The sequence below is a fragment of the Penaeus japonicus genome, unplaced genomic scaffold (assembly GCF_977035675.1).
Source record: "Penaeus japonicus unplaced genomic scaffold, GWHDUDI00000001_assembly GWHDUDI00000041, whole genome shotgun sequence".
Taxonomy (NCBI): Eukaryota; Metazoa; Arthropoda; class Malacostraca; order Decapoda; family Penaeidae; genus Penaeus; species Penaeus japonicus.
Window position 1 is genome coordinate 729,892 of NW_028234443.1, and position 12,500 is coordinate 742,391.

General features: G+C 40.2%; 1 protein-coding gene across 1 annotated transcript in view; it reads right to left on the bottom strand.

Annotated features, from left to right (window-relative positions):
* Nucleotides 1–12,500, bottom strand: part of LOC147466739 (uncharacterized) — a 14,037-nt gene that overhangs the window by 712 nt on the left and 825 nt on the right. The window contains exons 2-7 of the mRNA XM_086534314.1: nucleotides 4,767–4,958; nucleotides 2,669–4,324; nucleotides 2,165–2,280; nucleotides 1,640–1,771; nucleotides 1,206–1,400; nucleotides 177–293 (exon numbers count right to left, since the gene is read on the bottom strand). Of these exons, the coding sequence (XP_086390440.1) occupies nucleotides 177–293; nucleotides 1,206–1,400; nucleotides 1,640–1,771; nucleotides 2,165–2,280; nucleotides 2,669–4,324; nucleotides 4,767–4,958 (2,408 nt within the window). The remainder of the gene's footprint in view (nucleotides 1–176; nucleotides 294–1,205; nucleotides 1,401–1,639; nucleotides 1,772–2,164; nucleotides 2,281–2,668; nucleotides 4,325–4,766; nucleotides 4,959–12,500) is intronic.

The following is a 12,500-nucleotide window of genomic DNA, read 5'->3' on the forward strand; positions in this document are numbered from 1 at the left end:
CTATCAAAAAAAATTATCTAATACAAATCCGGGTCATCAAAATCTCTCTCAAAAAAAAAAAAAAAAAAAAAAAAAAATACAAGTAATACTCTTAAGAACTCAAAACGACTTCAAAAGTATGCCGACCATAAGCCCAATTTATCAAACGTAATCACGAATTCTTCTTCTTTACTTACTTGTATGTAATGGATGAACACAAGGGCCACAACCACGAGGAACAGCATAACGATGCAGAACACGAACCATATGTCTACCAGCTTTAGGTAGGCCGTGTGGGGGATGGATGCGCTCACCTGAAAAAAGTCAGAAAGTGGTGCATGGAAAGAGAATTGGCTTTTTTTTTTTTTTTTTTTTTTTTTTTGAGAAATGATTAAATGTGTTTGAATATATGGCACACACACACACACACACACACACACACACACACACACACACACACACACACACACACACATATATATATATATATATATATATATATATATATATATATGGTACGTCTGTGTATCGTCTTCTTTGTACTCTTGACGTGTAAAAATAATGGGCTGCTACTTTATTTATACAGCACAAGCACATTCTTTGAGTACATAAAAACGCACGTCTAAATTCTCTTTCTCTCTCTCTCTCTCTCTCTCTCTCTCTCTCTCTCTCTCTCTCTCTCTCTCTCTCTCCTTCTCCCTCTCCCTCTCTCTCCCTCTCCCTCTCCCCCTCTCTAAATTCTCTCTCTCTCTCTCCCTCTCTCCCTCTATCTCTCTCCCTTTCCCTCTCCCCCCTCCCCTTTTCCCCCTCATCCCCCTCCCCTTTTTCTCCTCTCCCCCCTCCCCTTTTCCCCCTCTCCCCCCTCCCCTTTTTCTCCTCTCCCCCTCCCCTTTTCCCCCTCTCCCCCCTCCCCTTTTTCTCCTTTCCCCCCTCCCCTTTTCCCCCTCTCCCTCTCCCCACCCTCTCCCTCTTCCCCCCTCCCCTCCTCTCCTCCACCTCCTCCCACCCTCTCCCCCTCCCCTTCCCTCCCCTCTCCCCCCTCCCTCTCCCTCTACCTCTCCTTACCACCTCCCCCCCCTCTCTCCCTCTCCCCCTCCCCTTTCCCCCCCTCTCCCCCCTCCCCCCTCTCCCCCTCTCCCCCACCCTCCCCCCTTCCCCGCCTCCCCTTTTCCCTCCCTCCCCTCTCTCCACCCCCACCCTCTCCATCTCTCCCTTCCCCCACTCACCTGCGAGAAGAACGTCGCCTCCACCAGGAGCCCCGTCAGCCCCACCATGACCCTCTCGTTGAAATTCCAAAGGGGAAAGAAGAACACCGTGTAGCCAATGATGACGATGATGAAAGTGGGGACGTAAGTGGACGTGATGTAGAAAGTGGCCATGTTCCTGAGTTCCAACACCACAGCCTGGCCGCTGAAGTTTCCCTGTATTGTGACGGGGTGTTATTGTTGTTGGTTGTTCTTTTGTTATGTAGGGTTGTTGTGGGGGGCGGGGGTAAAGGGGGTAAAAGGGGGAGGGGGAGGGATAGGGGGTAAAGGGGGGAGGGGGGAGGGATAGGGGGTAAAGGGATTGAGGGAAATGCCTTAATGAAACCGCGAAATGTCAACAACAACAACAACAAAAAACAATCACAACAACAGAACTCCATAAAAAACAAACCAACCTCATCCCTTTTCACCATTTTCTCGGTCGAGAGAAAATATTCCAGAAGTTTCCTCTGACCCACGAAATCGACGCCATTTCCATCCGGGACTAAGATGACGTACTCCTTGGTGATGCCGGTGAGCAGCACGCCCTAGAATGGATCCAGAAAAGGGCGTTGGTTTTGGGGGGGTTTCGCCTTTAAATAGTATCTGGTGAGATATGCGTGTCTGTTTTCTGGATGTGTGTGTGTGTGGGATTGTGTGTGTGTGTGTGTGTGATTGTGTGTGTGTGTGATTGTGTGTGTGTGATTGTGTGTGTGTGTGTGTCTGTGTGTGTGTGTTTGTATGTATGTATGTGTGTGTGATTGTGTGTGTGTGTGTGATTGTGTGTATGTGTATGTGTGTGTGTGTGTATGTGTTTGCGAAACAGGTCCAGATATACATCAATACGACCAGAATGAATCCATAAAAATAGTGATTTGGGTCAATATTAGGTACATTTACATGTTCGTTTTTCTTCCTCTTTACTTTGGCACTATACTCACCATACCACACGTCTGGGTATCAAAGGGAAAAGCCTCGAGGTCGAACTGGCACGCCGTGGTGACCGTGAGTTTCTGGACCAACACCAGCGGGTTTTCGGCGCTGTCGAAGATCTCGTCTGCGGAAGGCAAGGAGGTCAGAGTGCGCTCCTGGTCCCTCTCTCTCTCTCTCTCTCTCTCTCTCTCTCTCTCTCTCTCTCTCTCTCTCTCTCTCTCTCTCTCTCTCTCTCTCTCTCTCTCTCTCTCTCTCCCTCTCGCTAATGGGTATGGTTAAGCTATTCGTATATATCTATCTCTGTTTCTCCCTCCCTTTATATCTGAATTTAAATTTATCTATAACTATATCTGCATCTATATATCTCACTATGACTATATCTATCTATGTTGATACCCGTCTGCAAATACTGCTGCTACCAATATCATCACTGCCACCATTATGGCACCATCACCGGTCTCCCTCTCTTCTCTCCCCGCCATGACCCTCCTGGGCACCACGAGGCCGCTTACCTTCGAACATGAACTCGTCGTTGTCTGGCAGAGGCCTTTCCGAGAAGCGCTTCACCCTGACGGCCCGCCTCCGCTCGACGACGGTGCTGGTGGTGTCGCCGTCGCCCAGGAACTCGAGGCTCGGCACCCACGGCATCTGGTCGCCGTCGAGGATGTTGAGGGTCTCGGCGAAGTTGAGGTGGTGGAACCTGAGGCGGTCGTCCGTCCACTGGAGCCGCACCTCGATCTCGCAGGTGAAGCCGAAGTTGGAGAGGTCGACGCCGCGCATCGACAGGACGGTGATGAGGAGCTGCACCTGGATGGGCTGCGTGCGGTCGGGCCTCGAGGGCGGCGAGTGGCTGTCGTAGTCCTTCGGCAACGAGTGGAAGTCGCAGTCGACCTCGTCCGTGCCGTCGGGGCAGTCCGCCTCCAGGTCGCAGCGCTGCTGGATGATGATGCAGGTGCCGTCCCTGCAGGAGAACTGGCCGTCCTTGCACGAGGTCATCATCAGCTGCATGACCGGCTTGCCGCAGACGTCGTTGTCCACGTGCCACGTGTTGAGGCCGAGCGGGTAGTGCGTGGGCGACTGCATGTGCAGGATCGCCGTCACGTGCGGCTTGTCGAAGCGGGTGAGCGTCCAGTAGCCGAAGTCGGAGTCCGACTTCTCCGCGGACGGCGGGTTCTTGACGATCTCGGAGTAGAGGACGCCGGTGAAGCTGAGGGAGCCCTGGTCGTGGGTGAGGAAGTAGTCGCGGTCGAACTCGGACTCCTGGCACAGCCCGCGCATCCTGATGAGGCCGACCTGATTGAAGTGGCACACGGGGCACATCTCGAGGTTGCAGTCGCTGGGCACCCACACGCCGAAGTCCTCCTCCGCCGTGTCGTTGCTCCCGCGGAAGGCAACGCAGGTGTCGGGTCTGACGATGGGCAGCCCGAAGTCCGAGTCGGGACCGAACTTCGAGTACCTTATCGGATCGCCGGTGACGTAGTGGCGCCACTGCTGATCCTGGACGTCTCCCGTCACGCCCAGCCAGAGGGTCTCCGCATACCCGTCGCCGCAGTATTCTTGGATAGGAAGGGACTTGTTAAACAATTGGAGGTTCTCGTCGGCGCTTCTGGGGACGGACAGCTTCCCGCCGACGATGTGGCAGAGCAGCCGGCCGTCCTCGAACACCCGCAGCTCCGGGAAGATGAGATTGAAGTTCCTATCGGCATCGCAAGTCTTGTACTTCGAGATGCTATCCAGGTCCACGTCCCTGACCTTAAAGTCTCGCTTGATATTCGAAAAGTCCACTATAGGAGTCACCGCCGGAGTGATGTCCATACAGGTGGTGAAGTCGTTCATCTGGTCCGCCGTCAGCTCTTGCGAGTAGATGCCCAGGTCCACCAGCCAGCCCGAGAGACTCTCGTACTCGTTGAAGCCCGCCCCGAGCGAGTCCTGGTCCTGGCCGATCACCAGCGTCCCCTCGGCTCGGATCGGCTGCACGTCCTCCGGGTCGCCCTTGATCCTGCCCCTCCACGTCTTCCCGTTCTTGACGAGCGTCCACCGCCTCTCCCGAAGCTCCACGGCGAAGCAGATGGACATCCACTCCCTCAGGCCCACCGACAGCTTCAGCTCCAGCTCCACCCAGTCGTTGCAGCAGAGGAACACGAAGGAGCCGTCGATGTAGTTCAGGCCTGGCCGGAGGAGGGGGACCGAGAGAGCAATGATTCGGTTTTGCATTCATATATCTCACAGATATAATGTTTTGCATTCATATATCTCACAGATATATATTTCCACGTACAAGCACCCCCACCCTCACATCACGTAACCATGCGCACAAACAAACAAACAAACACACACAAACAAATACAAAACAACCAAACAAAACACACACGCACACACACACGCACAAACAAACAAACACACAGAGACAAAAAAATACAAACAATCAAACAAAACATACACACACGCACGCACAAACAAACAAACACACAGACAAACAGATACAAACAATCAAACAAAACACACACAGACAAACAAATACAAAACAACCAAACAAAACACAAACACACACACACGCACAAACAAACAAACACACAAACAAACCAAAACCAAAACCAAAACCAAACCTACTCAGATTGATCTCGTCCCCCTCGTCCGAAAGCGCATACGAAATGATGGTGTTCAGTTCCCTTGACTGACGGATTCGGAACCGGAAGCAGAACGTGGCCTCGAAGAGCTCCGTCAGCGTCCGTCGGTATTCGAGCAGAGTTTCCGTCGTCGCCGGACCCGCTGCCTGGAAGACGGCCATGGGGAGGACGGCGCCTGAGGGCAGAGGATTAGGGGTAAATTTATTGGTAATGATTGTATCGTTTTCAACTTCAAAATAATAACAATGATAATAATAATGATGATGATTATAATGATGAAAATGAGGATAATGACAATGATGATAGTTAGGACGATGAAAATGAGGATAATGACAATAATGATTATTATAACAATGATGAGGATAATAATAATAATGATAATTATAACGATGAATATGATAATGACAATAATGATAATTATAACGATGAAAATGAGGATAATAACAATAATGATAATTATAACGATGAAAATGAGGATAATAACAATAACAATAATGATAACAATAACCATGATAATCATAATCATAGAAGCAATAATAATAATCATAGTTGTAATAATGATAATGATGATGATAATAATGATAACAGTAATAAGAAAATAATAATCATGATAATTATAATGACGTTAATAATGATGATGACAATGGTAAGAAAATAATAATGAGAACAATGATAATAAGGATAATAATGATAGTAAGATAACGATAATCATGATGGTAATGATAATAACAAAACAGCACCGAACAAGACAAAAGAAAAATGATAGGCGGTTGCTAGTTAATAAGGACAGGTGATAGACAGGTGAGGTTTTTTTTTTACATTAATAACACGTCTTACACAGATTTCCAAAAAAGTGCTTGAGGCTTTGACACCACCTTTGAATAATAAACATGACCTTGTATCAAACGTAGATATATCCATGAATGAAACACACGCCCACACACACCCAATTTACAAGGTCATATATTCCTTAAGCATTAATATATGCAATTATATTTGACACTTCGAATGAGAGCAAAACATACATTTGGCAATATACCTTCGTGATATAAGGTCGTGCCATTGTCTTTTACTACCTCTTTTTTCTCCCATTAAGGGCGTATACAGGAACGGGCGGACATGTTTCATGCATTGGAACTTGCAATTAACGGAACCTCAAGTCAGTTCATCGATGTGATTGTCATAACTTTTATTTTTTTTTTTTCCTTGAAATTAATATGCTGTAGTACGCAACTTCACGTTTATTACTGGATATGCAGAAATCATAAATCATGTTTACACAAAAAAGTATCTAAAAATAGGTGCGTATCTAAAATGTATAAATACTATAAGTATACACGTACGTGCATACATACATACACACATACATATACAGACACATCCATAAACACATGCATGCATATACAGACACATCCATACACAAATACATCCATAAATACGTGCATATATCCACACATGCATTTTTCTTTCTTTCTTTCTTTCTTAATTAACCGAGGTGAAAGTGCACTGACAAGTTCTATAGTGCAGATTTTTGGATAACAATGATAATAGTGACAACAATAATAATGTTCATAACAATAGTAATAGCAACAAAAACAGTGATTATAATTACAATAATAATGATAATAAAACTGATAATGATGATAATGACAATAAGAATCATAACAAAATAATATTATTGATAATGATCATATAAAAGCAGAATATAGGCCTATAATTTCCGTTCATAAAAAAATGCTAGTTCGCCCCAATGCTCGAAAATTTCTTAATTGATAGCAGTTTTCTTGAATTCATTTGCATATCATAAACTGCAGTTATGAGTGCGCATGTGTTTTATTATGTGTATGTACATGAGTGTATGTGTCTGTGTGTTTATATGCATTTCTAGTAGTGGATGTGTCTTTATGTAATCATAGTGTGTCTGTTTGTGTCTTTTTATGCATTTCTAGCATTGGATGTGTCTTTATGTAATCATAGTGTGTCTGTTTGTGTCTTTATGCATTTCTAGGAGTGGATGTGTCTTTATGTAATCATAGTGTGTCTGTTTGTGTGTGTCTTTATATGCATTTCTCGGGGTGGATGTGTCTTTATGTAATCATAGTGTGTCTGTTTGTGTCTTTATGCATTTCTAGGAGTGGATGTGTCTTTATGTAATCATAGTGTGTCTGTTTGTGCGTGTCTTTATATGCATTTCTAGGAGTGGATGTGTCTTTATGTAATCATATTGTTTAGTTTGTGTGCTCATTTGTATGCCAACGTGTGCGTACTTATTGATATGTGTTATCATATGTTCTAAATTCTTGTAAAGCTTTAAGCGCAAAGGTCATAAAAGCCTTAAAAATTAGCCTTCTTACTTTGAGTCTCATTGCAAACACACACTGAATAATAACTAGGAATCAATAACCATGTTTTCTTTATCCCACTTTGAAGTAACACTGTACACGGCATGTACTGTACAAAATGTTGACTTGCATTATTTTTCGTGTAGATTTAAGTAACCTGGATATATATATGCACGTAGTTTCGCGGAATTTTGAAGTTTAATCGACACCTTAGCAAAACTTCGCGGGTTTTTTAAGTATGATCGACACCTTAGCAAAACTTCGCGGGATTTTGAAGTATGATCGACACCTTAGCAAAACTTCGCGGGATTTTGAAGTATCATCGACACCTTAGCAAAACTTCGTGGGATTTTGAGGTATAATCGACACCTTAGCAAAACTTCCCGGGATTTTTAAGCATGATCGACACCTTAGCAAAACTTTGCAGGATTTTGAAGTATGATCGACACCTTAGCAAAACTTTGCAGGATTTTGAAGTATGATCTGCATCTTCTCAACAGATGAAAACTGGTCTTTGTCGTGGCAAGGGACTTCTGCTTGACTAAACATTGCTTGTAATCTTAAACATTATCGTTATTTCTATTATCATTGTTTTCCTATCGAAACTGTTATTACTATCATTATTATATTCAATATCATTATCATCATAATTATCATTTTATCATTTTGTTATCATCGTTATCATTCCTATTATCATTACCATTATTATCATTCTGTTATCATTACCATTATCATTATCACTGTCATTATCTTTATTTTATTTATTATCATTAATAGTATCATTACTACAGATGTTATCACTGACATTGTCATTATCTTCAGGATCATGATTATCACTATTACTATGGCTAATATATCTTCCTTTTTATCGTTCCCTCTGTGGTAATAATGATAAAGATAATCACTATCATTATCATTATCATCATTTTTGTAATCACCGTATATATACATATATTATATATTGCATGTATTATGTATATATTATATATCTAAATATCTATCTGTATATGCATACATATATATACATATATATGTATATGAAATATGAATATATATATATATACACACACACAAATATATGTATACACACATACACACATGGACACACATACATGTATGCACATATATATATATATATATGTGTGTGTGTGTGTGTGTGTGTGTGTGTGTGTGTGTGTGTGTGTGTGTGTGTGAGAGAGAAAGATGTTAGAATGCAATAATGCATTTAACATAGAAATACAAATTTTACCTTCCTGACCGGGACTCGAACCCGAGCCGTCAGATTGACAGACCCAACCCTGAATCCAATAGACCACACGACCTACTAAAAGAAGTGTCTAACCAGATGTCTTACAACCACCGTGGATATCACCTATGTGCTCATAGCAGCGCAGTGATAGCGAGGTCCCAAAGTCCCAAATCAGGTCACCGAGGTTATATATGTGTGAGAAAGATGGTAGAATGTAATAACACAGATATAACCTCGATTATATGCATGTATATATGGATGTATGTGTATGCATAACACATGTATACACATAGCAGTAATAGTAATAGTAACAGTAACAGTACAAGCATTTAAAGTAATGTTAGTAATAGTAAATCTCTGGCAACCAAATGAATAAATTAATACACTGCCAAGTTGCATGCCCCATTTACTGATAGGTATGACCCACTTAAAATAAATATTGCATTTGTTCGATCTTTGCCTCTCACTCTATTCTTGTCTGTCCTGAAATCTCCTTCTCTCTCTCTCTTGCTCCTTCTTTCTTTCTCTCTCTCTTCCTCTCTTTCTCTCTTCCTCTCTCTCTCGCTCTTTCTTTCTTTCTCTTCCTCTCTCTCTCTTTCCCTCTCTCTCTCCCTCATTTTCTCACATTCTCTCTCATTTTCTTTCGTATTGTCTCTCATTCTCTCTTCATTCGTTTCTCTCTCTCTCTCCCTCCCTCTCTCTCATTTTCTCACATTCTCTCTCCTTTTCTCACATTCTCTCTCATCTTCTCTCGTATTGTCTCTCATTCTCTCTTCATCCGTTTCTTTCTCTCTCTCTCTCTCTCTCCCACATAGATTTAATCAAAACTTATAACGAACTAAATACAATAACACTCTGTAACTCTATAACTTTTAATCAACCATATGTACCCGACATCATATGCCATCATGTACCATCATGCTATGTGCGTATGAAGTGCAGGATAAAACTCAACCATGATTAACTATGAACACCAGCAATAACAACTATATGTTTGCGAGTACGTGTGTATTCCTCAAAGTTAATTCTTACTATCCATTATCCATTAAGAGTCCTGCAGGATACGAGACGGATATTCGGTTGAATATTATGGTTGAAAAGATGAAAAGGATGGTGAATATTCAAGAAAGTGTCCACGGTGAAAGTTATATTTTGCGAGAGATGAGTAATTTGGAAACAGAATGACAGAGTAGCATGATTTACGGGTGTGGTTGCGTGAAGGAGGTGGCTGTTCGTGCAATGAACTATGAGACCGCCAACGTTACGGAAAGTTTTGGTAAAGAATTTCAAAGGATTAGGTATAATATTGCGTCCTTGTACGAGAGTCATGACACACACACACAGGCAGACGTTCACTTATATACATATATATATATATATATATATATATATATATATATATATATATACAATATATAAGATATATATAATATACACACATATACATACACACACATATATATGTATGTATATATATATATATATATATATATATATACATATATATATACATATATATGTATATATACATATATGTAATATATATATACAATATACTCATATATATACATAAATATACATATATATCATATATATATGTATATACATATATATATATATATATATATATATATATATATACATATGTATATATCTATATGTATCTGTGTATATATGCATATATGTATGTATATATATATATATATATATATATATATATATATATATATATATATATATATATATATATGCATATATATGCATATATATATTATATTATATATATATATATATATATATATATATATATATATATATATATATATAATATTACATACATATATACGTGAGTATATATAGATATAGATACAGATAAATACATATATTTCTTTATACAAGTATATACAAGTATACATATACATATATATATGTATACATATACTGTATATATACATATATATGTATATGAATATTTATATGTATATATGTATGTATGTATATATATATATATATATATATATATATATATATATATATATATATATATATATATATATATATATATGTATATGTGTGTGTATGCATGTATGTGTGTATAAATGCACACACACACACGTATATATATAATTACACAAATGTAGTAAATTTATTCCCGGTATCTTATCGTCAATATCGCAATTGCAGAGCCCGACATACCTGTTGTGAGCGTAAATCAGGCAATTTAAGTCTATCCTACGTCAACAAATTATTAAAAACTATTTTTCAATGTCAACAGTCTACTAAGAGACGTTTTCCTTGGTCGCCAGCTTAGCAAGGAGTGTTTTTTCAGTCGACAGCTTATTGCAAAGTCTGCTCTATGTGCCTGCTGCTTTACTGAGACAAATAATCAATGAATAAACACACTTTAGTTATACATTATATTCATTAATCATTCTGCCCAGGCCTTCTTTATTCATTGTTAGTACCTTCACTGCCTGTATTTATCTCGGTCGAAAGCTCAATTGAGATGTTAATTCATAATTTACGCTTTTTCATTATTTCAGTAAATGAGACACAGTTCAGTTGCATAATCCATTTTTCATTTGACTGCAGCTCTACTGAGAAGAAAATTATTCACTGCATGAAAAACACACAAAAAGACATGATTCTTTTACGATACATGAAATACCATCAATATTTACCGAATCCTTGGAGCGAGGTAAGGTCTTCCAGGTTAAGGTAGTTTTGTTGTGAAAAGATTGATAATTGAGATTTTTTATTTATTTATTTATTTATTCATTTATCTATCTTTTTGTCATTATCAAGTCGCTTTTATTCTTTTTGTCTTTATCGAGTCGTCTTTTGTTTGTTTATTTGTTTGTTTGTTTGTTTTTTTGTCATTATGTTTGGCACAGGATTAATTTCTTATTCGATCACTTTGCTCGCCATGGACAAATACGTTAGGATATGATCGGGTTATTCATAGTCTAAAACAGGCAGATAGGCGCAGCTAAGATATCTCTTTTCCACTCACTTTTTTTCTCTCTCTTTCTTTATCTCTCTCGCTCTCTTACTTCTCTCTCTCTTTCTCTTACTTTCTCTTTCTCTCTTACTTCTCTTTCTCTCTCTTTCTTATTTCTCTTTGTCTTTCTTCTTATCTCTCTTACTTTTCTTTCTCTCTCTCTCTTTCTCTTACTTTCTCTTTCTCTCTCTTATTTCTCTTTCTCTCTCTCTCTTTCTTACTTCTTTTTGTCTCTCTTCCTCTCTCTCTTACTTCTCTTTCTCTCTCTCTTACTTTCTCTCTCTCACTCTCTTTCTCTCTCTCTTACTTTTCTTTCTCTCTTTCTCTATCTCTCTCTCTTACTTATCTCTCTCCCTCTCTCTCTTACTTTCCTTTCTCTTTGACTTGCTTTCTCTTTCTTCTTACTTTCTGTCTCTCTCTCTTCTTACTTTCACTTTCGCTTTCTCTCTCTCTCTCTCTCTCTCTCGCTTAATTTCTTCTCTCTCTCGTTTTCTCTTACTTTCTCTTTTTATCTATTTTTATCCATCGCTCTATGCCTTTCTCTACCTCTCTCTCTTTTTTTCTCCATCTCTCTCTTTCTCTCTCTCTTTCGCCATCTCGCTCTTATTCTCTTTCTCTCTTTCTCTTTCTCTCTCTCTCTTTCTCTCTGTTTGTGTCTGTCAGTTTCTCTTAATTTTTATCTCTCCCTTTCTTTCTCTCTCCTTCCTTCCTTCCCTCCCTCCTTCCTCTCCCTCCCTCCCTTCTACCCTCTCTCTCCCTCCTTCCCTTTCCATCTCTCCCTCCTTAACTGCCTCTCGCTCTCTCTCTCGCCCTTTCGCCCTCTCGCCCTCCCGCTCTCTCTCTCTCTCTCTCTCTCTCTCTCACCTTCGTAATAATACTTCGTGAATAGACTTATAAAACAAAAAATTAAGAGTCACACTTTATATTCTTAAGTAAATCGATGACGTGAACCAGTGTCTAACAATTACCAAAAAATTAGAATATTTCATTTTGCATGTTGTAAGTTTGCAGGCAATGTGATATGTGTATGTGTGTGTGATCATCATTGGCAATATCACTGATGCCATAACCATTATCATTATTATCATCACTATCCACATCACCAACATCACCATCATCATCATC